The 26,815-nt window shown below is 34.0% G+C and overlaps 2 protein-coding genes across 2 annotated transcripts in view; both read right to left on the reverse strand.

The window, feature by feature from the left end:
- Positions 1-20,444, reverse strand: part of LOC145735716 (uncharacterized) — a 150,678-nt gene extending 130,234 nt beyond the window's left edge. Inside the window, exon 1 of the mRNA XM_081989716.1 lies at positions 20,283-20,444. Coding sequence (XP_081845842.1) covers positions 20,283-20,346 — 64 coding nt within the window. The 5' untranslated portion in view covers positions 20,347-20,444. The remainder of the gene's footprint in view (positions 1-20,282) is intronic.
- A 3,717-nt stretch (positions 20,445-24,161) lies between these two features.
- On the reverse strand, positions 24,162-26,423 carry LOC145735681 (cyclin-A2-like). Its single transcript, XM_081989663.1, has 7 exons — positions 26,142-26,423; positions 25,947-26,090; positions 25,687-25,893; positions 25,467-25,630; positions 24,849-24,939; positions 24,710-24,798; positions 24,162-24,657 (listed from the first exon to the last, which is right to left on the reverse strand). Exons 1-7 carry the CDS (start codon positions 26,310-26,312, stop codon positions 24,426-24,428), a joined length of 1,098 nt encoding a protein of 365 aa, XP_081845789.1. The 5' UTR covers positions 26,313-26,423; the 3' UTR covers positions 24,162-24,425.
- Between the last annotated feature and the right edge of the window lie 392 nt (positions 26,424-26,815).

Here is a 26,815-nt window from a genome sequence, read left to right on the forward strand (position 1 = left end):
TCCTTTAAAACGAGATGCAAGTCAATATTTTGACAGAAAATTCAAAATGGAGGCCTGAAACGCCATTTTGTCTGTCATTTCTTGAAACCACGTGATATTTCCTCTACAATGAGGTGCAAGTCAATATTTTGACAGGAAATTCAAAATGGCGGCCTAGAACGCCATTTTGTCTCTCGTTTCTTGAAACTACGTGAAATTTCCTTCAGAATGAGGTGCAAGTCAATATTTTGACAGAAAATTCAAAATGGCGGCCTGAAACCGTCAGAAAATACAACTTTTTTATTTGTCAAGTTACAGTTGACGTCTCGGTGTCATTTTATGTTAGAATTTCCCGGAAAAGACGCTGGTGTCGTCGGTTTTTTGATATCTCAAAAACTAACAGAGTTACACTTAAAATTTAACATTTTAACCATTTCTTTGCCAGGAACTCGGCCGGATTAAGAGATACATGAAATCTGACTAAAAAATATTTACAATATAATATGTGATATTATAGTAAAAGAAATTTGACGCCCTCTAGCGACCAAACGATGTTATCAATCAACTCATGTGGGGATATTTTTAGAAAGCTTGAAATCTGCTCTATCTTTTGTTTTCTATGACATTTTGACGTAGCTTGTCAGGTAAGGGAGTAATTTAGGGTCAAACCAACGAGTGTCAAAAAATATGCTATTTCTACAAAAAGTGAAGTTTTTGCAAATAGATGTCCATAAGGTTCATTTTACTTTATCATCATTATTTGTTACAATAGGAAATTCCGTTAAAAGAGTGTTTTGTTTCAAAGTAACTTCGTTCTTATTGGAATGATTAACTTTTAACTTTAGTAGGTGAAACTGACTTTGAACACTTTTGTAAGGCCGGAATTACATTATAAATCAGTTTTCAACTTTTAATTAATTTAATTTTAATAAGGCTCAGTTTAGTTTATTTCTCAATCTGTTTCATGCAAATTGCGACTTTAAAACATGTTAATTTAATATGTTTTAAAATAAGTGAATGTTAATTATAATTTAACTAACTCTACGACAATTGACTGTTTAAATTAACATTTAAACAAATATAATATTGACTTTAACAAACAAGATGTCAATAATGTACAATTTAGATTATTCTCATTCTTTATTTGTTCCAATGGTAAACTAGATGCTTAATTGATATAATTTTTACATAAAATTTTCCTGGATTATTTTAGTATGCATTCAATTTGTAAAATTTACAGTTGTCGTTTGAGCCGCTGAGTAGTTTTGGTAAAATTATGATGAAAAGTGAAAAGAACCCTTTCAGTTCCATCAGTCTCTGTCCGTTTAATAAGCATTTCGCTTTGTCGAAACGGTTTTCAAAGTTTATACCTCGCCGCAGTATAATTACGTTTGTCAAACTGGAATTTCACAGTACAAACGGGACTTTGTAGGGCTGCAATTAACGTTTCGGGAGTTTTCTCTCATTTTTTTTCGATCTGTAACGCGTTTGTTTTGGTCAGCTCTGCCCGGCATTCTTTTTGCATCAGATTTGTGTTTTTGCTAATTATGTTGTGACAAACAGGTTAAAACTCAGTAAAGCCGTTATTCGTTACCAGCGACAATCAAAATAAACGCAAAACTGTTGTTTGTCGAAAAAGACAACAACATCGTAATAGGGCGCTAATCCGGGCAATTGAAATGGCTGTAATCGAAAACACAACGTAAACCCGTTTATTAAATTGACGTGGACATCGCATTTCATGTTTATAGAACCAATCGCGACAACAACAGAGATCCTGTCTGTTTATTGGTTGTTGGACGTTTCCATTTAATTTTTGAAAAATTTCGGTAAATCAATATTTATTTCGAAAGTTTGTATCGTAAATTCAAGGTGAAAGAAATTTAGAGTTCAAGGAAGAAGTGGTTTGAAATTTGAGCATTCTGTAACTCGGTTATTTTTATAAGTTCAGGGAGGTTGAACCACTCAAATTAACCGCCTTGAGCTCCTCTTTCCAGTGGTGTTGAGCAAAAAATGTTATCTAAAAAATTGTGTACAGGGTGGCCAAAAACAGTCAATCACAATACTTTTCATGAACACCCTGTATACTGGAAGTAAAAACGGTCATGCAAACTTACGGTGCTGGGTTAAGAAGTTAATTAGCAAAATTTTTGGTCCCTTTCAAATTTTTCGTAAGTTTCACCTTTTTTCTAAAAAAAACTGGGTTATTGCAACAAATTTTCAAAATCAGTTAAGTTGTAGTTTGAAATTTGAACAATCTGGAACTCGGTTATTTTTATAAGTTTAGGGAGGTTGAACCACTCAAATTAACCGTCTTGAGCTCCTCTTTCCAGTGGTGTTGAGCAAAAAATTTTATCTAAAAAATTGCGTACAGGGTGACCAAAAACAGTCAATCACAATACTTTTCATGAACACCCTGTATACTGGAAGTAAAAACGGTAATGAAAACTTACGGTGCTAGGTTAAGAAGTTAATTATCAACATTTTTGGTCCCTTGTAAATTTTTTGTAAGTTTTACCGTTTTCTAGTTATTTAAGAAAAACTGGGTTAATGCAACCAAATTTTCAAAATCATTTTAAGTTGTAGTTTGAAATTTGAACACGCTGTAACTCGGTTATTTTTGGGAGTTCAGGGAGGTTTAACCACTCAAATTAACCGTGTTGAGCTCCTCTTTCTAATGGTGCTATGCAAAAAAGTATACCTAAAAAATTGCGTTCAGTGTGGGAAAAAACAGTCAACAACCATAATTTTCATGAGCACCCTGTATACTGGAAGCCAAAACGGCAATGCAAACTTACGGTGCTAAGTTAAGAAGTTAATTAGAAACATTTCTGGTCCCTTGCAGATTTTTCGTAAGTTTTACCGTTTTCTAGTTATTTAGAAAAAACTGGGTTTTGGGAAAAAAAAAATTTCAAAATCAGTTTAAGTTGTAGTTTGAAATTTGAACACGCTGTAACTCGGTTATTTTTGGGAGTTCAGGGCGATTCAACCACTTAAAAGAACCGTTTTGAGCTCCTCTTTTCAGCACTGTTAAGCAAAAAATTATATCTAAAAAATTGCGTGCAGTGTGACCAAAAACAGTCAATCACAATACTTTTCATGTACACCCTGTATACTGGAAGCAAAAACGGTCATGAAAACTTACGGTGCTGGGTTAAGAAGTTAATTATCAAAATTTTTGGTCCCTTGCAAATTTTTTGTAAGTTTTACCGTTTTCTAGTTATTTAAGAAAAACTGGGTTAATGCAACCAAATTTTCAAAATCAGTTTAAGTTGTTATAGTTTGAAATTTGAACACTCTGTAACTCGGTTATTTTTGGTAGTTCAGGGCAGTTCAACCACTTAAAAGAACCGTTTTGAGCTCCTCTTTTCAGCAGTGTTGAGCAAAAAATTCTATCTAAAAAATTGCGTACAGGGTGACCAAAAACAGTCAATCACAATACTTTTCATGAACACCCTGTATACTGGAAGTAAAAACGGTCATGCAAACTTACGGTGCTGGGTTAAGAAGTTAATTATCAACATTTTTGGTCCCTTGCAAATTTTTTGTAAGTTTTACCGTTTTCTAGTTATTTAAGAAAAACTGGGTTAATGCAACCAAATTTTCAAATCAATTTTAGTTGTAGTTTGAAATTTGAACACTCTGTAACTCGATTATTTTTGGGAGTTCAGGGCGGTTCAACCACTTAAAAGAACGGTTTTGAGCTCCTCTTTTCAGCAGTGTTGAGCAAACAATTCTATCTAAAAAATTGCGTACAGGGTGGCCAAAAACAGTCAATCACAATACTTTTCATGAACACCCTGTATACTGGAAGTAAAAACGGTAATGCAAACTTACGGTGCTGGGTTAAGAAGTTAATTATCAACATTTTTGGTCCCTTGCAGATTTTTCATAAGTTTCACCGTTTTCTAGTTATTTAGGAAAAACTGGGATAATGAAATGGGAAAATGAAAATGAAAATAAATTTTCAAAATCAGTTTAAGTTGTAGTTTGAAATTTGAACACGCTGTAACTCGGTTATTTTTGGGAGTTTAGGACGGTTCAACCACTTAAAAGAACCGTTTTGAGTTCCTCTTTCCAGTGGTGTTGAGGAAAAAATTCGGTCAAAAAAATTACGTACAGGGTGGCCAAAAACAGTCAATTACCATAATTTTCATGAACACCTTGTGGAAGCAAAAACATTCCTGCAAATTTACGGTGTTGGATTAAGGAGTTGATTAGGGACGTTTTTGGACTCTTGCAATTTTTTCAGTTTTTGAGTTATTTAGGAAAAACTGGTTTGGTGCAACAAGTTTACAAATCAGTGAAATTGTGATCTAATATTTGGGTAAGACAGTGACAAAATCTCCTGTAAAATCTACTTTGAGTGACCGAATCATGTTTTTAAGCACATTTTTGAAATGCTCATTAAATTTGCTATATAATAATCTGGAAAAAACATTACAAAATTTGGTACAGTCAGTGAGAAAAGCGGTGTCAAAGTTTGAACTGCGAGAAGCGCAGTCAGGAACAAAAAGGCCTGCAAAACTTACTTGGAATGAGAAAATGACAGTTTTAAGCACATTTTTGGAATCATCATTAAATTTCCTAGTCAATAACCTGAAAAAACACTACAAATTTTTAAACTGTTAGAAACACAGTAGTAATTTACCGGTAAAATTTTCCTGGCAAAGTAAAATATTTACTTTACTGGTAATTTACCCATCACATAAAAAAAGCTCTATTTTATGGACGATTTTAAAAATCGGTTTTCAAATAATTTTCTTTTGCCTCTCGTTATCTCTTCTATCGTCTCGTTTATTAATACACCGAAAATATTTGCAGAAAATTTCCATTTTAATGAGAACTCGAGGCTGTAGGTTTCTAATAATTACAAGGATGACTGCTTTTTGTCCGTTTAAAGAACCCTTTAGGTTGCCAGTCTGAATCGGACCGCACTCATTAAAACGTCTAGCGTATAGTATGAATAACGGTTTACGCCATCTTTCCCAGACAGTGCCAACAACAATCAATTCAAATTTCCCGGTCGCTTATGCGAAAAAAATAAATCGCTTTTAGAGGGCCACCCCGAAAAAAAAAACCATCAATCTCAGTTGAGACTTTCCTAGTGTGGAGATTCATGCCGCCAACCAAAGAAAGATGGATTAAGACGTCTAAGCCCGCAAAAATTTCTGTTCGGATTTTTTTTTTGCTTTTGGAATCCTTGTACGTCTTTCGATTCGTTTATTTCAAGCTTAATTCGTCTTTATAAAACTGAAAGTCACACAAACGTTTACATAATAGTATATTGTACAACAAGGGTGAAAAAGATGGACAATTAGCCAAAAAGGCTATTTTTTCCACGACTAATTGGAATTAGGTACTTACCAAATTTCACACAAATAAACTCTCAATGTTTGAAACGTTTCCGTGTTTACATTATCAGTTTTGACGCAGCCAAAGTTTGATTGTCACCGAGTGACAGCTGATTAACTTCGTCTTTTAGGTTGAGATGTTGAATGGATTTGATTCATTGTAAATTGTAAGTTTGTATCATTTGCTTTATCATATAATAAAGTAGTTGTTTTTATTCTTTAATTGAACACTAACTGAAACTTAAACGGCTTTTTCATTGCTTCAAAACGTAAGCCAAAATGCAATGTTTTGATGCCAACTGTCAGTGAGGATGACAATCAGAAGAATTATCTTGTTTACGTTCAAGATTAGCTGTAATTGGTCTATTTTTTTACCCACGCTGAAAATTGTCTAGGATTCTTATTATTATTTACTTATCCGTTCTCTAAACTGTTACGGAATGAACCAATATCCTTGTAGGAGTAGTAAAATTTGTTTTCTGCTCCAGAATTGCTATTATTTTAAAAGCTTAGCTCATCATAGCTGATCATATTTGTAAAATATAAGAATTATACTAAACGCAGACTTTTTTAAGCGTCTGATATTAGAAAATGTGATTGATTAACAATGATTGTCTTTTACATCATCAACCAAAACTGAAGATGCATCAATATTAAACAAGACCTGGGGGTCTATTTTTGACCATACGCAACTTACGAAGATTTTACGCAAATTTGCGAAAAAGCTTTTAACAACAAGCATTATTATATCTACAGAGTGGTCCAGTTTTAAATGTCAATAATTGACCATTCCATAGCCAACTAAAAAAATAAGTTGACATGCATATTATGTCATTTTTCTGAAAAATGTTTCCTAATCGGTTTTTTGTCGTAACTCTCAGACCGTTTGAGCAATTTTGATCAAATTTGGAACAAGCACTTATAAAATTAATACTCATTATGAATGACGTTTGCCAAAATTCTCCAGTAGCGTAGATAGAGGAAGATGGTTTTTATGTTTTTGCCTTATTTTCTACGTCTCTGAATATTTTTCAAAAATTACTATTTTTAATTTTTAATTTTATTGTTCACGATGAAAAAGAACTTCTTTTACGAGATAATTTAAAGACTCAAAACTAACCTAACCCAACTTAAAAATTGTCTTGGAAACTTAAAATTGACTTAAGAAGCTTAAAAAAATTTATTGTAGCCAGTTTTCATAGTTTCCAGACAAACTACATACTTTAGTTTAGAAAATTGACTTAAAAAAGATAAAAATTTATTTCGAAGAAGTTTAAAAATTGTGTTTGTAACCAGTTTTTATACAAATCGAGAGACTTTAATATTGAAAATTGACTTGTAGACTTAAAAAACTACTTTTTCTAGAATTTTTGACTAATTCATGCATTTAAACCTTAAAAATTGACTTGAACACCAAAAAGTGATTCTGAACAAAAGTTTTCATAATTTAAAGACAAATTTCAATATTTTAGTCTTGAAAATAGTTTTAGATGCAGGACATTGACATTAGATTCATGAAAATTGTCTTGAAAACTAACTTTTCGTGCTTTTTACTTTGCTTTTTATTTTCTTAGAATTCTGGACAATTTTTAGGGCTTCTAAACTGCTTTCAGCTTGAAAAATCGAGTTTATAGCAGGTTTGTGACATAGCAGACTTAAAAAATCCTTTTTACACTATCCATAGACTTAAAAATGCCATTTCAAGCCTTGTTATTATTAAATTGACTTTTAGACACTCAACGTTAAAAATTTCTTAAAAATCTAGACTTTTTTAGTGATTTAAGGCTGATTTTAGCCTGAAAAATTAAGTTTTAAGGCTCCTCTCGATCTTCACAAGGTTTTGACAGGCCTGAAAGCCAGTTTGTACAGGGTCTTTCACTGGGGGCTGACCAATCCCCCTTTTTGGGCTTCCCTGTATGTAATTAAAGAAACTGAGATAGCCATTTGATGTAGGTAGTTTGTTAAAAAACTGAATCTAAAGAAAAAGAAGAAAATAGTAATAAAATAGAAGAGCTACAGATAATAATGGTGTTTTTCCTAATGAATCACCCGGTATATTTAAATATTTTCAAATTTATTTTTTTTATTTTTACTCAATTATTTTAAATATTTTTACAAAAAAAAATAATTTTAATAATTTTTCAAAATTTGTTTTTTTTGACAAACCTTGTAAATTAATAAAAAAAAAATGATAGAGAGGACCATTCATTAATTATAATTCTGGAATCATAGCCATAAACAAATGAGGATAGAATATAAGACATATTTTACAATTTTACAACAACAACTAAAATTAAATATTAAGAAATAAAAGAAAAAAATAATAATTTTAAATTTTTGTGGTCATTTTTGGATTCAACTTTTTTTAAACTACATTAAATGGCTATTTCAGTTTTTTTAATTACATACAGGGAAGTCGGAAAAAGGGGGTTGGTGGGTCCCCAGTGAAAGACCCTGTACAGGGTGCTGCATTTTCGATGGTTTTACGGGGCACAGAGAAAACGGTAATAGATAGAAAAAAAAAGTAGCATACGTGTTCTGATCTCTTTTTCTGAGCTAAGATGACTGGCAAAAAGTGGGCGGCGCAAACTTCTTTTGTTTCAAAGATACGGGGGGTTTTCGAAAATTGGTAATTTTTGAACCTCTTCAGTATTTCAGTTGCTCTTAAAGTTACCAAAAAAGGAAGAACGGTTCCCGGTAGAAGTTTTCATGTAGAATCCAATGGCGTAGTCAGTTTTTTTCTATTCCGTTTAGTTTCTGATATATGACAGTAAGTTACATTTTTTTAAATGGAACATCCTATATATTTTTACGTCATTTAATTCTGTTGATTTTTACCTTTTCAACGGTGTATTACAACATAAAAGTTTGTAGAGGTTAATCCTGTTATTTTCAAAAAAGGCCTTTGCTAAGCTAAAAAAAGGCCAATATCTCAAATACCAAACAAAATTGGAAATCATATAAACTAACACATCAGAAAATTAAATATTTTAAATAAATCTTATTAAAAATCTAAGTTACAAACAGTTCTACCGTCACTTTAATAAGAAAAGTGGCCATTTCTATTATCTACCATTTTTAAGGTAGAATTTGAAAAAACTGTTTATAAACGACATGTAACATAGCACATATGAACATAGCCAAATTTTGTTTCGACTGTAGGTATTTTTATACATATTATTTAGCACTTTTTTGTTAAGGAAACGCTTCTTTTCTAATTACCAAGGTTAACGTTTACAAACTTATATGTTTTAATATACCGGTGAAAAAGTAAAAATCAACAGAATTTAATGAACTAAAAATATATAGGGTGTTCCATTTAAAAAAATATAACTTACTGTCATATGTCAGAAAATAAACGGAATAGAAAAAAACTGACTACGCCATTGGATTCTACGTCAAAACTTCTACAGGAAACCGTTTTTCCTTTTTTGATAACTTTAATAGCAAATGAAATACAGAGGAGGTTCCAAAATGACCATTTTTCAAAAGCCCCCCGTATCTTTGACACAAAAGAAGTTTACGCCGCCCACTTTTCGCCAGTCATCTCAGCTCAGAAAAAGAGATCAGAACACGTAAGCTACTTTTTTTCTATCTATTACCGTTTTCTCTGTACCCCGTAAAACCATCGAAAATGCAGCACCCTGTACACTGTCTATTAGTCTTGAAAACGTTATTTGAAACTTTTTTACTATTAAATTGACTTTTACAATAATCGGTGCAACAAATTGGAGCATTTCTAAGCAATTCGAATTTTTTTACTGTTTTATCACTGGAAAATCAAGTTTAAAACTATTTATAATAGTGAATATAGTGAAACTTAATTTTCAGACACTCAGTGATGAAAGTAAAAAATGTTGGCACTAAATGCTACGATATAGAGTTTTGAACACAGTTTTTTAAAATTGAAATACTTCGAAAATTTAATTTGAACTGTTACCAGTGTTTAATGTGGTATTTCAACATTCAGTGTTTTCATTTAATAATAAATATCCAGAAAAGCCAATAAACCAGTCACTAGTTAATAAAATTGAAAGCAAAATTTGAGATAGGGGTTCTGTAGAAAATAAGTCAAAAAATGAAAAAAACAAAATGTTTTATTATTTGTGGATTTTTGTCAAGATTCCCGCGACTATGATATTCCTCGTTACCTCATTACAGCAGGATGGTATACCCCATCAATTGAACGGCCTCCAAGAATTCCTGATCTCAATCCTTGGGATTTTTTTTGTATACAAATTCACCATACTACTACTTTAATCCATCTACTAAATGTCAAGTTTTCCCATCATACACTTTGGCTGCCACTTTATCGTACATTCCGAGTTTTGTAATCAAAAGTTGGGATTCTAGTCGGAATAATCTGTTGAATTGCTCAGCTTGAAATTCAGCATCCGACCTGCATCAAAGATATTAAAATTTCGTTCATAATCGTTAATCCGCCGATCGATTTTCTGTCGACGAAATTTAGTGGAATCGGGCTTCTTTTTGCCGCAGCACTGTCAGTGCCAAAAAAGATAAAAATTTTAAATCTCGTTTAAGTGTGCGTGCCGAAGCAAAGCCAAAGTCGTTTTCACTGTTAGCCCGAGTGCGAAAGAATTTTTGAAATTACCTTAAAAGCCTAAGTTTTAACGAAGTTAAGATGGCGCCGTCGCCCTGTCATTCATAATAGAACTCACTGTTTAGAGTGCGAATATATTTAATTTGGGCCCCAGTTAAAACAGCTTAATGCCGCTGTTATGAGCAAGTATAACGGCAGAAGGTAAACACACTAAGTGGCTCGGTTTTAAGAGGGGCTTAACGGCGCCTCAATTAGGGTCCAAAAACGGAAAACTGGAATTTTAAAACGTTCACTCCGTTTTTAGAGTGCCTCCGGCTCAAAGAATAATATAGCGTCAGGTTTTTTTTTTGCTACCTCTTTCGCAGCTCCAACGGACTCGGGATTGAATTTCCTCCAGGAAATTCCCAGATCAAATGTATATACTTTCAGCTATAGCCGGAGTGGTCGAGCTTAAATACTCCATTAATCTCAAACGAAAACCGAAGCTCGGAAGCAATCTCGAAATATTGACCGAAGTAATCGTTTTCTCGAATCAATTAAAAATGGCGTGAAAAGTAAAGGGTGTGTCGTAAATAGTTAAATTATGTTACGGTTAGGTGCAGACGTGCATTATTCACTGCAGCCTGCAGGATATCCAGTTTGTTATTTATTTACGATGCCAACGAAACTTGCTGACTCGAAACGTATGCAAGAGAATAGGCAAATACCAGTTTATATTTTTAAAGAATATCCCACTTCCTTTGAATATATTTGGATGTTTCCAGTATTATATTAGAGTAGGTTTTGAGCTTATATTAGTTGAGATGTGAAGTTTATATTTATATACTGAGTGTCCTGGAAAACTTTGAATATACAGGGTGGTTTAAATGTCAATAATTCACCATTTGATAGTCCATCAAATGTAATTTTTCTGAAAAATGCTGCGTTGGAGTAATTTAAATTCAAATTAATACTCATTATGTGATGTTAATGACGTTTGTCAAAATTGTCCAAACAGGAAGATAGTTTTCATTTTTCGGTCTTATTTTCTATACGTCACTAGATCATCAAACATTACAGTTTCTTTTAATTTCCTTGTTCAAGTTGAAAAAATAAGTATTTCTTATAAAATTCTGATTTGCATCTTTGTTTATGAAATAATTGAGTTATTACGTTCAAAGACTTAAAACATTTTATAATTGAAAATTGACTTGTAGACATGAAAAACTGCTTTTTCTAAAATTTTGGACTACAAATTCAAACATTTATACCTTGAAAATTGACTTGGACACCACAAAAAGTTACTCTGAACCAATGAACAGTGACATCAGAAGCTTAAAATTTGCATTTGAAGTAAGTTTTATTTTCGTAGAACTCTTGGCTATTTTTAGTGCTTTAAATCTGCTCTCAGCTTGGAAATTCGACTTTCAAGACTATCTTCACCAATTTTATGACATAGTAGACTTAAAAAAACTGGAACGCCATTTTGTCTGTCATTTCTTGAAACTACGTGAAATTTCCTTTACAATGAGGTGCAAGTCAATATTTTAACAGAAAATTCAAAATGGCGGCATTTACACCCATATTGTCTGTCATTTCTTGAAACTACGTGAAATTTCCTTTAAAATGAGGTGCAAGTCAATATTTTGACAGAAAATTCAAAATGGCGGCCTGGAAAGCCATTTTGTCTGTCATTTCTTGAAACTACGTGAAATTTCCTTTAAAATGAGGTGCAAGTCAATATTTTGACAGGAAATTCAAAATGGAGGCCTGGAACGCCATTTTGGGTATCATTTCTTGAAACTACGTGAAATTTCCTTTACAATGAGGTGTGCAAGTCAATATTTTGACAGAAAATTCAAAATGGAGGCTTGGAACGCCATTTTGTCTGTCATTTATTGAAACTATGTAAAATTTTTTTTACAATGACGTGCAAGTCAATATTTTGACAGAAAATTCAAAATGGCGGCCTGGAAAGTCATTTTGTCTGTCATTTATTGAAACTACGTGAAATTTCCTTTAAAATGAGGTGCAAGTCAATATTTTGGCAGAAAATTCAAAATGGCGCCCTGGAAAGCCATTTTGTCTGTCATTTCTTGAAACTCCGTGAAATTTCCTTTACAATGAGGTGCAAGTCAATATTTTGACAGAAAATTCGAAATGGCGGCCTGGAAAGCCATTTTGTCTGTCATTTCTATAAACTACGTGAAATTTCCTTTAAAATGAGGTGCAAGTCAATATTTTGACAGGAAATTCAAAATGGAGGCCTGGAACGCCATTTTGTCTGTCATTTCTTGAAACTACGTGAAATTTCCTTCAGAATGAGGTGCAAGTCAATATTTTGACAGAAAATTCAAAATGGCGGCCTGGAACCGTCAAAAAATACAACTTTTTTATTTGTCAATTTACAATTGACGTCTCGGTGTCATTTTATGTTAAAATTTCCCGGAAAAGACGCTGGTGCAGTCGGTTTTTTGATTTCTCAAAAACTAACAGAGTTAGATCTAAAATTTAACATTTTAACCATTTCTTTGCCAGGAACTCGGCCGGATTAAGAGATACATAAAATCTGACTAAAAAATATATACAATATAATATGTGATATTATGGTAAAGGAAATTTGACGCCCTCTAGCGGCCAAACGGTGTTATCAATCAACTCATGGGGGGATATTTTTGGAAACCTTGAAATCTGCTCTATCTTTTGTTTTCTATGACATTTTGACGTATCTTGTTAAGTAAGGCAGTAATTTAGGATCACAACAACGAGGGTCACATAATATATTTAGCGTATTGTGCGCCCGAGACTTTACTGTGACGTCAGGATCCATTCGCTGCCGGGGAACAAAATCGGCCGACAGTCTTCTAGCTTTTGTTTTAATACCCCAAAAACGGTTTGACAGATACGTCAACGTCAAATGTCAATTAAACGTCGTGTCTCACTTGTGTCATCAGATAATGGAGAGGTGGGTTTTCTAATGTATTTAAAAACTCCTTTTTCCTTTTAAATTACGAAATATCAGTTTAAATTATGGCTATTTTTAAGTAGCCGCAGGTCTAAACCAATATTTGTAGTTTAAAGACAAGTTTACTGGTTTAAATGTCACGTGACCAACTCTTACCGGAAACTTGGCAACACACGTGACTTCAACACAAAACTTTCAAATAGCAAATATGCCAAACTGCTGATCAGTAACGAGCTGATTTCTGTTTGTTATTTTAAATCGGTTTGATACAATAAAAGTAAATAGAGAATTCTGGACTTTTTAGGCGACTTTTTGATAAAAACTCCTTTGTTTTATGTCTTTTTAGATTTTTGACTTTTCATTCGTGATTTTTATGATTTTTTTATCTGGATTTGTATTTATTATGCACAACTCGGTATATGAGTTGCATGGCTAATAAAGCCAACAAGCACAAACACGTGTCGCCAGGTTATCATCCTTGTTCCTTTCTGCTTTACTCCTTTCTTGTGGAATTATCCAATAAAAACTTTCCTTATGTTAATATTTGAGAATAAAATGCTTATTTTATATTATTTTAACGTGACAAATACCCATTGTTACGTAAATCCATTTTACTTTGATTTCTGCCATATGCAAACGCTATACAGGTGTGGTAAATCCAAAAGCGACCATAGGACAACCGTGTAACGGACAGAGAAACGTAGGTAATTGCATGCGCGAGAGAAAGACAGAAAACGAAAAAAATATCAAGTAGGCCATATTTTTAGCGCGCTGTTGCCAAACGCCGTAAGTATTCAATACCCTCGACAAACTTACTTACGGCGTTTGGCAACAGCGCGCTAAAAATATGGCCTACATGATATTTTTTTCGTTTACTGTCTTTGTCCCACGCATGCAATTATCTACGTTTCTCTGTCAGTTACACGGTTTTCCTATGGTCGGTTTTGGATTTACCACACCTGTATGTATTTTTTATGTACTGTATGTTTCAAATTCAAGGTTCATCTTTGAAATCTCAGTAAAAGGTATATAATACGACTTTGAACTATATAAAGTAGGTTAGGTTAGGTTATAACCACTTGGTTTTAATTTGAAGTTAAAACTTCTGCTGAATTATTAATTAATGATGATGATGATTGCCCTGAAACGAAATGTATGTTATTAAACTTGATAACATTCTTTCTGTACTCCTAAAAATTATTTGTAATTTTTAGGCTTTTAGAAAAATTTGGCCACGTGACAACTGTCATAAATTGCAGAAACGCGTTTTATATGAAAGACTTCAAGAACACTTTTCTAAACCCAGATTTTTGCAACTTTTGGGCATCGGTTTGACGTGTTTGACGTTGCTGACAGTTGTCACGTGCTTTTAGCGCCCTATTTAGCTAAACAGACACGTGATAACTGTTAAAATAACTGTCATAAATCTCAAAAATACGTCTCGTTTCGAAAACTGTGTTAAAGTTTTTTTTAGACAAATTTGGTTTTAGAAGGTCATTTTAGCTACGCAGTCATGTGTGTGCAACTTAGAGTACAAAATTGACTGTTTTAAGAACATTTTTGGAATGCTAATTAAATTTTCTATTGAATAGCGAAAAAAAAATTTCCAAAATTTGGTACAGTCAGGTAAAAAACTGGTGTCAAAGTTTGAACTGACAGAAACACAGTTTGAAAGGACAGTCAGGGACCAAATTGCCTTTAAAACCCACTTGTAGTGGGAAAATGATTGTTTTAAACACATTTTCGGAATCCTCAAACACCCTGGTTACAACACTGCCAAAAACCAATAATACCGTTAGTAATATTCATAAAATAAAAATAATAAAAGTGACAGTTTGGGTATTTGCGAAGCGTGAAAACCCAAATGCCTATTAGCCATCGTTCCGAGCCATATTTCACAGGAAACGAGAGCCTCATCTGGCACGGTCATTATTTTAAAAACGATTTGTAAGCAACAATAAACCAAAATAATACCGAAAATAACCGAAGCGACTACAATAAACGTGTGCGACAATATTGATTCGCGAAATTAATTTATGGCGGGGAAATTTATTCCGGTACGTTTCCCAGACCGGATCCGGGGGACTTAACAGTGACAATTCGGCGACAACGCACGCAAAATAAACGGCCGTACTCAAAAGGAAACTGCCCCGAAGGAATGCGAGTGAAACAGACAGGAATGCAAAGTTAAACCGGGCGAAAAATTCCAAAACTGCAACTCTATTTCCCTCCTTATTTAAAATCAGAAAGTGTCGCCGCTTAAGGTCGATGGAGGAAACGGATAGAAAAAGAAAAACTTCCTTTCCTTGAATAATAATAAAGTTTAAATAATTTAGAAACCATTTGTCAAAGCTTTACCGAGCTGGGGGTAGAAAAAAATCCAACCCCTCCGGCACATTTTAATCGTCGAAGGAAACTGCGCCAGGAATGTTTCGGAGGTGGTCCGGGGACAAAAACAAAACAAATCACTCGAAAAGCTGAATGACAAATGTTCGGCTTTCCGGAAAGTTTCTCCAATAATCCACCGCTCGTTAATTATCTCCCCGTTAGCCATGGGAAACATTACAAAGTCGGGGAAAAACCAATGTGATTGTTCATATCGTAATGAATATTGATGGTGCATTCGAGAAACCGGAAGTGCTTTTTGTTCCTATACGGAGCAACTTAATTGGAACGTTTTTGCTTTGAAATGGATTCGGTAACGCACTCCACGTTTTAAAAAGCTTACTCAACTGAAATGATGTTATTTGATGACATTTGACAGCAGCTCACACGTTCAATAGTCTCACAGATGTCGCGTGTTATAAGTAGCCAAGTCACGAGATAACTGTCAAAAATTATAATCTACTCGTATAAAAGTGTTTTATGAAAGTTTATGCCTCAAATATCTTAGAGCATATTTGACACCCTGTATCAGAAAATGACAGCGTTTGACGACGTATTTTGTATAACATGAAATAAGCTTCTCTTTCAAATGCCAGAGTTTTGCTAGTATACTCAGGGATGTAAAATTTCCGGAAAATTAAATTTATGGAAATTTTTCCAGAAAATGTTTGGTAATTTTCCGGAAAAATTGGAAAATCTGAAGAAATTGGAATTAGTTTTTTACATTTTTGTACTATTAACTTGAACGTATTTAGGCAGTTGTGGTTAATGTTGAAAATAAAAAATTTTCACTTGAAATTTCTTGACAATTCTAGTTTTTCATTTTTCAAAGTCAAACGGTGCGTGGTAGCAAAAAAGTGTATAAAAGGTAAAAATTTCATACCTTCGAGATGCATTTGTGATGTTGTTCCTGAGATATTGATCAAAAACTGCAAAAAACGAGAGTCAACTTTGACGCCCTCTAGCGGCTAAACGTGGCAACTTAGCTGTGCCCACTCAATGTCACGTCATAGCCCCTTTCATTAGCTTTCTTTTGTTATATTGTGGTTTTATACAGGGTGTTTCAAATAAGCGAGTTATGGACGATTTTCTGGAACAGTGCACGGAATTTTAATCTAAATTAGAGATTTTTTAGGCCTACTATACTAACGGCGACCATTTTGGATTTTCCTTAATCAAAGTGATTTTCTTAACTAATTTGAACTTGGGGAACACAAATCTGACGTCCATTTTGCTCTAACTGTCACCGTTTCGGAGATGACCTTGAAATTATGTCAATTTTGACACTTTAGGGCGTGGCACCCTTGCAAATTGATATTTTGACAAATGACACTTTACGTCATTTTTTACTATTAACCTGAAGCTATTTAAGCAGTTGAGGATAATTTTGAAATTTTTTAAATCAGAAACTGAAAATTCTTGACAATTCTAGTTTCTAATTTTTCAAGTGGTGGATGTTACCAAAAAAGTGTATAGAAGGTAAAAGTTGCATCCCATCGAGGTGCATTTGTGGTAAAATTTCAGATCTCTATCCTGAAACGTTCCTGAGATATTGAGCAAAAACTGCAAAAAACGAGAGTCAACTTTGACGCCCTCTAGCGGCTAAACGTGGCAACTTAGCTGTGCCCACTCAATGTCACGTCATAGCCCCTTTCATTAGCTTTCTTTTGTTATATTGTGGTTTTATACAGGGTGTTTCAAATAAGCGAGTTATAGACGATTTTCTGGAAAACAGTCCACGGAATTTTAATCTAAATTAGAGATTTTTTAGGCCTACTATACTAACGGCGACCATTTTGGATTTTCCTTAATCAAAGTGATTTTCTTAACTAATTTGAACTTGGGGAACACAAATCTGACGTCCATTTTGCTCTAACTGTCACCGTTTCGGAGATGACCTTGAAATTATGTCAATTTTGACACTTTAGGGCGTGGCACCCTTGCAAATTGATATTTTGACAAATGACACTTTACGTCATTTTTTACTATTAACTTGAAGCTATTTAAGCAGTTGAGGATAATTTTGAAATTTTTTAAATCAGAAACTGAAAATTCTTGACAATTCTAGTTTCTAATTTTTCAAGTTAAAACGGTGGATGTTACCAAAAAAGTGTATAGAAGGTAAAAGTTGCATCCCATCGAGGTGCATTTGTGGTAAAATTTCAGATCTCTATCCTGAAACGTTCCTGAGATATTGAGCAAAAACTGCAAAAAACGAGAGTCAAATTTGACGCCCTCTAGCGGCCAAACGTAGCAACTTAGCCTTGCCCACTCAATGTTACGTGATAACCCCGTTCATTTGCTTTCTTTTGTTGTACGATGTATTTATACAGGGTGTTTCAAATAAGCGAGTTATGGACGATTTTCTGGAAAAGTGCACGTAATTTTAATCTAAGCTAGGGATTTTCTAGGCCTACTATACTAAGGGCGACCATTTTGAATTTTCCTTAATCAAAGCGATTTTTTTAACTAATTTAAACTTGGGGAACACAAATCTGACGTCCATTTTACTCTAACTGTCACCGTTTCGGAGATGACCTTGAAATTTTGTCAATTTTGACACTTTAGGCCGTGGCATCCTTGCAAAATTACATTTTGACAAATGACACTTTACGTCATATTTTTACTATTAACCTGAAGCTATTTAAGCAGTTGAGGTTAATTTTGAAAATAAAAAATTTTCTGAAAAAAAATCAGGTGAAAATTCTTGACAATTCTAGTTTTTAATTTTTCAAGGTAAAACGGTGCATGGTACCAAAAAAGTGTATAGAAGGTAAACGTTGCATCCCATCGAGGTAAAAATTGCAGACCTCTAACCTGAAACGTTCATGAGATTTTGAGCAAACACTGCAAAAAACGAGAGTCATTTTTAACGCCGTCTAGCGGCTAATCGGGGCAACTTAACCCTGCCCGCTCAACGTCACGTGATAGCCCCGTTCATTAGCTTTCTTTTATTATACGGTGGTTTTATACAGGGTGTTTCAAATAAGCGAGTTATAGACGATTTTCTGGAAAAGTGCACCAAAATTTTGCTAAAATTGGGAATTTCTGCTTTCGAGAAGGGTGGTCAAAGTAGGCTGCTAGAGCAAAAACAATTGAATATCGATACAAACATTTTACATCAAGCAGGCCTAGAATTTGACGTAGATTCCAAAAACGAATAAAAAATTATAAGTTTGGTTTCTTGCTCAAATTTGGGACACCCTGTATACTGAAGGATTATCTAGGAATAAAGTATAGGCAAATATCTACAAGATTCATATTTGGTATTTTTTTTATAAAATAAAAATTAAACAAGTTACAAGGATGTTAAAAATTCCTTGAATTACCCTGTAAACTACTCCATGGTATTGTGAATAACTCGGTTATTTTGACAATTATAGGGTGGTTCAATATACCAATTTGTAGCCCTTGAAATTCTCTTTTGACCACCCTGTATAACGTTTTTACTTAAAACGTCGAATAAGTGAGTTATTTACTGTTAAAACTGAGTTGTTTGATTTTGACAGTTACAGGGTGGTTTAATCTACCAATTTGTAGCCCTTGAAATTTTCTTTTGATCACCCTGTATACCATCTATAGTAGAAATGTCACGCTACCGAAAGATTAAAGCTTTTATACCAGGAATGTGTTATCCAGAAGGAATAAATTTATAAATAATATTTTTTTAAAAATTCGTTAGTTAGGTTAGGTTTACAACATTTTTCAGAAAGTTTCCGGTAATTTTCCGGAAAAAATTGAAAAATCTGAAAATTGAAAAATAATTCGTTTTCTAATTAAATGTACAACAATTCAATATCAATTCAAATAAAGTTTAATGTACTTTTAATCATTTACCCCCGTTTGCACCGTCGTTTTGTAAGCCGAGCTTAATTTAAGTGTCGATCAGACTGTGACAGTACAGGTGAAAAAAGTCACAATCTAAACCACACTTAACTTGAGCCATGCTTAAAGTACGACGGTGCAAATGTATGACAAGTTTGACAGTTGTTTTCCCTATCAAGAAAAAATTTCATTTAAGCATAAAGTAATTTTCCGTAAAAATTAGTACCACAAAGCACACTGATTGTCATTTGTTTTTCAAAATGGCGGCGACATTTTCCAAGACCAACTATAACAAAGCTTTAAAAAACGTTTTTCAAGCGTCAAGCACGTCATTGAAAAGCATTTTTTAAGCGCTTTCCAAAAAAGCAAAAATGCCATAAGAATTTACTAAGTTATCATACATATCTCGGAAACCAATGACCAATAGATTTTTTCCAATTACATCATCGTGTTCTACCTAAAAAAAGTACCTTAATAATGTCTTTGGCTTTGTTAAAGAGTGTTTAAAATGCAGCCTCTGACGTTTTCCCAATTTTCCGGAAGAACGGAGAAAGATAATTTAATTTGAAAACCGGAAATAAGTTTCACATAAAATTCCCTAAAACTTTCCCCATTTAACCGACTCTGTAGCTATTACGGTTACCGAGACCCCAACACATGTAGAACCAATATGGAACACACTGTATAGACAACATTTTGGTTTGTATAATGGTTCATTTTGCTTACTTTTCATTCTGTATATAACTTTCTGTGTTATGTAATTAGACTTGTTTGTGTAGTCATTAAAGAATCAAAAAATAGCCACTAAAAAAAGGTTTTTGGGTCGTTTTTTGATTCATATATGCGGTTTTTTTTCTGTTGGATCGTTGCAAACATGAGGGCGCGATAATTAATCGCTCAAATACCGCGCTTCGTGCTCTGGCTGGAAGAAACGGGCTCCAAAAAGGAGACCCTTAATGCCTAATTTGGCCCGAAAATCGGTCCCGTAACAGATACGCAAACATTCCCCATTTTGAAAGACCGCTAACGCACCATGAAGCCATCAATATAAATTTAGGGGGAGCTCTAATTACACACACACACATTATGTAATATACTTTTAAACATCCCCGTTTATCTCATATTGAGACAGACAAGGATTGATGGTTTACGATCGGATACAAAATATTACAGTGCTTTCAACCCCATCGGTTTGAAAAATAGTGGAAGGGTGAATATAATTTTCAGTTATTACCTGAAAAAACTTCAGGAGCGCTGCAGACCATCCATAAAACTCCAAAGAGCGCCACGCACTTCATGGTAAATACCGCGAGAGCAAACCGGACCGATTTTGACGGTGTGTAGCTGACCTGGAGCGCGCTGTTTCGGCGACGATATGCGGAAAACTGACGAGGAGAACGTCGCTGCCGTGCTGCTGGCGATGGTCCAACAGGTGTCTCTAAAACTCCGATCCGTCGCAGAGTCGCCAAACTTTAAATTGTGCCTCCGACGTGTGAAATTGAAGAGCCACTCGTAAGTGACACGCGGTCTCTCTCCTTGAATTTTTGCCAGAGAGAAGTTTCGAAAATGTTTGAGTTGTTTTACAGGAGAATCAAATAAAATTTGATGTCAAGAACACAGTTTGTCTTAGATATGGTATATTGTACAGGGTGATCAAATAAACGAGGACTTTCAGGAACTAGACTAAGCAAAACAGACTTATTGCCTTGAGACTGAGATATTAAAGGTTTGTGAAAGACAAAAACATATCAATTATCTAGACATTTTTTGATATTTTCTTGTGCAAGCAATTTTTTTTTTAGAACAGTCTCAAACTTTCAAATGCTCTTCGACTACTCTAGAAGCTCCCAAAAGATTTCAAACTGGCTAAAAGCTTCCCTATGTTCCTAGAGCAGTTTAAAAGCTTCTACGGAAACTAAAAGTTTCCAAATGTCTTTAAAACAGTCCAGAAAATTCAATATGCTCTTTTAACTGTCCCAAAAGCTTCCAAATGCTCTTCAACTACTCTCACAGCGCACAAAATGTTTCAAAACAGTCAAGTTTCAAACTTCCAAATGCCTCTAAAGCAATCAAGAACCATATGCTCTTGAAACTATCCAAAAACCAACCAAATGTTCCTGAAGTAGTCTAAAAAGATTTCAAGGGCTACTAAAACACTATACAGGGTGGTCCAGTTTCAAATGTGAATAATTCACCAATCCATAGCCAATTAAAAAATAAGTTGACATGCTTTATGTCATTTTCCTGAAAAATGCTTCCCTGAAAAAAGGAAAATACAGTCATACATTTCTGTGTAAAAAATCAGTTTTTTGTCATAACTGCCAGACCGTTGGAGCAATTTTGATCAAACTAAAAGCACTTATGAAATTAATAGTCATTATGAATGAGGTTTACTAAAATTCTCCAGTAGCATAGATACAGGAAGATGGTTTTGAAAGATTTTTCAAAAATTACAGTTTATTTTAATTTCATTGTTCACGATGGAAAAGAAATTATCTCTTATAGTAAAATTCTGATTTGAAACTTCGTTTAGGAGATAATTCAGTTATTACGTTCAAAGACCCAAAACTAACCCAACCCAACTTAAAAATTGTCTTGGAAACGGAAAATTGACTTAGGAATGATAAAAATTTATTTCAGAAGCTTAAAAATTGCGTTTGTAACCAGTTTTCATGCAAATCGGGAGACTTTCATATTAAAAATTGACTTGTAGACATAAAAAACTACTTTTTCTAGAATTTTTTACTACAAATCTATACATTTAAACCTTAAAAATTTACTTGAACACCAAAAAATGACTCTGAACTAATGAAATGTAACATCATAAGCTTAAAATTTGCATTCGAGGTAAGTTTTTGAAATTTGAGATTCAAGTAAATTGTCTTAAAAACTAATTTTTTGTGCTTTTTACTTTGCTTTTCATTTTCTTAGAATTCTGGACTATTTTTAGTGCTTCAAAAGTGCTTTTATCTTGGAGTTTCAAGACATCTTCACCAAGTTATTGACATAGCAAACTTAAAAAACAATTTTTACATTCTTCATAGACTTAAAATGGCATTTCAAACTTTGTCACTATTAAATCGACTTCTAGACACCTCAGTGCTAAAAATTCGGGTATTTCTTAATAAACTAGACTGTTTTAAGTGCTTTAAGGCTGTTTTCAGTGCCTCAAATCGAGTTTCAAGACTATCTTTACAAAGTTTTTGACTTATCAGGCCTAAAAGCCAGTTTGTACATTGTCCATAGTCTTGAAAATGTAATTTCAAGCTTCTTCGCCATTAAATTGACTTCTACATTAATAGGTGCAATAAATTGCAGCATCTCTAAGAAATTCAGACTGTTTTTAGTGCTTTTTAAGACTGAAAAATCGAGTTTAAGACTATTTCCAAAAGTCAAGTTTCTTCAGTAATAAAAATAAAAAAATTTGGTGCCCAAATGCTACGATATTAGTCTTGAGAACTAATTTTTAGAAATGAAATAGTCCGAAAATGTAATTTACTTCTAGACTTGTTCCAGTCCAGAAAATTGAGTTGTAAACCAATTAAAGTCCTGAAAATAGACTTTGGGAGTCTTTTTAGTCCTAGTAAAGTGAGTTCTAGCCCTAAAAGTCAACTTTTAGATTATTTTTAGTAGTAAAAAATAAGTTTCATGCACAATATAATCTTTGTCTTGATTTCCAGACTGTTTTTAGTTCTTGAAATCCAGTTTCAGACACTCGGATGGCTCACCAGGATGGCAGACTGAGAAAACAAATTATAAGACTATTCCTAGTAGTAAATAGCAAGTTTTTAGACTATTCAGTACAAATTTGGACTCTCACAAGTCTTGAATGTTCAGTATTACACTATAAAACGATTTTTTAAATTGAAATTTGGACTGTATCTTCCTTAGGACACGTTTTTCAGAAAAATTACATAATGCAAGTCAACTTATTTTTTGATTGGCTATCGAATGGTGAATTATTGACACTTAAAACTGGACCACCCTGTAGAAATTCCAAAATGCTTCTACAGCAGTTGAAAGTTTTTCCAAAACCACTTAGAAGCTTTCAAATGTTCTCCAATTAGTCTCTCAAAAAGTTTCAAATGCTTCCTTGTAAAGAAAATCGGTGCTTTGCAAACAACAAACAAAAATTATTTTTCGACGACTGACTTTGAAAGTACCTCATGTACGCTTCCATTTCAAAGCAGAAAGTGGTCATTCGCCGCACGCGCGCAGAAAGTGAATCATTTTCTGCTCTAGAGCGTTTTCGCTTTCTACTAACAATCTAGTCACCAACTTTTTTCGGCGTTTCCATAAAACAGGTATGTCAAGCGTTGTTATGGAAACGCCGAAAAAAGTTGGTGAGTAGATTGTTAGTAGAAAGCGAAAACGCTCTAGAGCAGAAAATCTCTCTTTCTGCTCGCGCGCGGCAAATAACCCCTTTCTGCTTCTAAATGGAAGCGTACATGAGGTACTTTCAAAGTAAGTCGTCGAAAATATACTATTCTTGCATTTCAACTTCGTGAATTTGATAGTTGGATCAATTTCGGATATAGGTATACATTTATAACTCTATAAGTTATTATAAGTTTTGTTACTATCGTGACAAATGTTTGGCACTTTTTGGATTTTTACAAACAAATTATGGGGTGGTTGCAAAAAAATTGAATTTACAGGGTGTCCGGATGTTTTGACAGGACAAATCGGCAAAAATTAGTATACATGTCTAGAGATCGATTTTTCTCAAAAATGTACCTAACTTTATTACTTTAAATCGAAATGGCAGTTGGCTATAACAATAACAACTATAACAAATATAATAAATATTTAAGTTGTGAAAGAGTTTTCAAAATGGGCAAATTTCGAAAAACTCCCTCTAGCGCCGCGAACTGACAAAATATCGAAATACGGTTTTTCTCATTAATCTTTTTTCAAAAATCGACCTCTAGACATGTATACTAGTTTTTTTCTATCTAGCCGGGAAATGGGGTTTCCTTGTCAAAACACACGAAATCCAGAACCCTGTACCTTTCTATAGTACTCGTTCAGCTTTCTTGACATTTCACAGTTGCAATGCCCGAAACTGTTTTCAAAACTGATCATCTTATCTTGAAACGCCAATATTTAAAAATTTTCTGTAGTAAAATATTTTATTCCATAACATAAGACAAACATACGGTTGTTTCACACACAATTTTGTTTTTTGTTTTTAAACTAATAATTAAAAATGTTGATATTATAATAAAAAATTTAGTCTTAGAGCTATAAAAACACTTTCAGACAAACTGCTAGACAGTTCATATAGTATCACAGCAATGCGGTATAAAAATTAAAAAATGTGTGTATAAAAAAAAAACAAATACTAATCAATATTAATTAAAAATAGTAAATCGGTTCAATCTTCCTCTTCATCAAGCAGAGCCAAAGACAAGTTTCGTGGTTTAAGCAGGGCCACGCTATGATACTTTCCACTTTTATACTTGGTTTGGATTTCCTGTTGTTCTTTATGAGGGCTGTCTATTAGAGACTGCTGTTGTCTGACCACAATAGGGCTGAGCTGTTTCAAATTGTATCCGCTGTAGTTCTTGAATTGTTTTGGCCACGGTGACTTCTCTGCTAACGTGTGTCTGAAATTTAGTTTTAGAATGCAATTTTTGTTGGTTTTAATTAGTGTTTTACCTGGCCAAGGCTATGGAGGCAGCCGCCAACTTGGAAGGTTTGTGGTTTAGATAGTGCGCACCTTCAAGTAGAACCAGCTCACTGATGTACTAAAAGAATGTTTTTTAACGGACACTCTGTATAATTTTTACACAATTACCATAGCGAGGCAAGTAGTTTTCTTGTCCAGGTTGTGCTCGTGGCAAAAATGCTGAATGAAATTGACCATGGTGGGAGGTTGCATCCTAAAACTGTCAAAAAGTGTTTTTTAATTACATTACTTTAGATGAAATGTCTTCAAGTTCAGGATAACCAATATTGCAAGTGCAATAATAAAAGAAAAACTGGTTTTCTCCCAAGCTTGGAAGTTTGTAAACAATTTTGATAGTTTTTAGCCTGTTTTGGAAGCAGTCAGAAGCTACTGGACGGTTTTGGAAGTTTCTATGCTGCTTTCGGAACATTTGGAAGCTTTTAAATCGTTCTGGGGCTTCTAGATTGTTCTGAAATCTCTTCAAAGGTACTCGAAGCTTCTAGACTATTTTGAAACTGTTTTAGAATTATCTAGAAGCTTTAACACTGTTTGGAAAACAGTCAAGTGCTTTGGAACGTTCTGAAAACTTTTTGTATGCTTTTAGACTACTTCAGGAGCATTTAAAAGCTTCTAGTCTATTTGGAGAGCTTTTGAAATGCTTTTTGAACTTATCAATGTTTCTCTGTCAGTTACATGGTTTTCCTATTGTCAGTTTTAGTTTTACCACGCCTGTATGAAAAAACTGACCTTAAAACTTTGCTTATGAGTCGTTCCATCCTTAACAACTGACGTGGTGTAAAAGTTTCCGCGGCCAAGTGACTCCATTCCTTCACATCAATGGGATAGATTTCCTCCATTTTTCCCGCCATCAGCATCGCGCAGGCGCCCACCAGTTGGAATTTACTTCTGGCCTATAACAATTTACACTTTTTCCTGTGTTTGGTGTTGGATTTTCCGCCCTTCTCACCACAGCGTAATGGCTTAAAAACCTATCCACATAATTTACACTGAGATGCAGTGTCTCGTTACACATATCGTAAGCGTCAGCTACGCTAGCTAACCAGTCTATCACGATGCTCCTAGCGTTCCAGTTCAAATCAGCCTGTTTCCGCATATAGCGGGGTTTTGGGGCAGGATGCGTTAATTCTAATTCACGCAAGTAATCCCAAATGTCCTGCAACACACCCATTCATTAAACATTTTTAAAATAACCGTCAACTGTCTTACTTGTTTGTACTCCGCAATGTAAAGTAAAGGATCTGGAAGAGGTGCAGTATTATCTTCCCTTAAAGCAACCTTATTGGACTGTTCGGTTTCATTGAATAAGTATTTAAGTTGTTGCGGTGATTGTTCTTGGTCGCTTTCCTCCACCTTAAAGAAATTCACTTTTACTCCAACAAAAAAAAATTTAACCAAAATTACCGTTTGGAGTGGTTCATCCAATTTAACTCTCTTAGCTTTCGGAACAGCGTGATTCTCTAAAGGTTGCAAACATTTTCTGGACTTTCCGTCCACGATTTTAGCAACACCCATTTTTTTGGATCTGATATTCCTGCCGATATTTTCTAAATCGAGTTGTTGGATTTGAGACATTTTTAGGACGCTGAATAACTTGAATATGTATGGTAGTGTACCCCAGTGAACATCAAGACTGAAATCGGCAGGAAGCAGGAATGTCACTGTATTTGGTGGCGTTTTTGTGGCATTTTTTGTCACTTGTGCTCGCTTTATCAGTTCAATTTTATCACACCTGTGTATACGAGCGCAATCAAATTTTGAATTTAGGGCCGTAGTCAACCGTAGTCAAATTTCGGTCAATATATTGTCAATAATACGCTTTTGAGATAAGAAAAATGACGCAAATCTGCTGCTATTATTTGTACAATTTGTAATTTACCGGTCAAATTTTCCTGGTAAAGTAATTACTGGTAATGGTAATACACACAATTAACAAGTAAAATCCTATCACGTGACTACTTTTACATTTTCACTCTACTGATCATGTGATTTAAGAGTTCCTAACCTAATTCAAACCCAAACTAGTCAGCAATGTCAACTTCATTTGTCGTTTGTGTCATTGCGTCAACGTATCGATT

Source organism: Ips typographus, linkage group LG1 (assembly GCF_016097725.1).
Source record: "Ips typographus isolate SLU linkage group LG1, UJ_Ityp_2.0, whole genome shotgun sequence".
Lineage (NCBI taxonomy): Eukaryota > Metazoa > Arthropoda > Insecta > Coleoptera > Curculionidae > Ips > Ips typographus.

Excerpts from the sequence above, each read along its gene's own strand:
- LOC145735681 (XM_081989663.1), bottom strand. The coding sequence starts at position 26,312 with ATGTCTCAAATCCAACAACTCGATTTAGAAAATATCGGCAGGAATATC. Across the intron at positions 25,894-25,946 it reads ACATTGCGGAGTACAAACAA|GACATTTGGGATTACTTGCG; the intron begins GTAAGACAGTTG and ends GGTGTGTTGCAG. Across the intron at positions 24,658-24,709 it reads GCCTCCATAGCCTTGGCCAG|ACACACGTTAGCAGAGAAGT; the intron begins GTAAAACACTAA and ends ACTAAATTTCAG.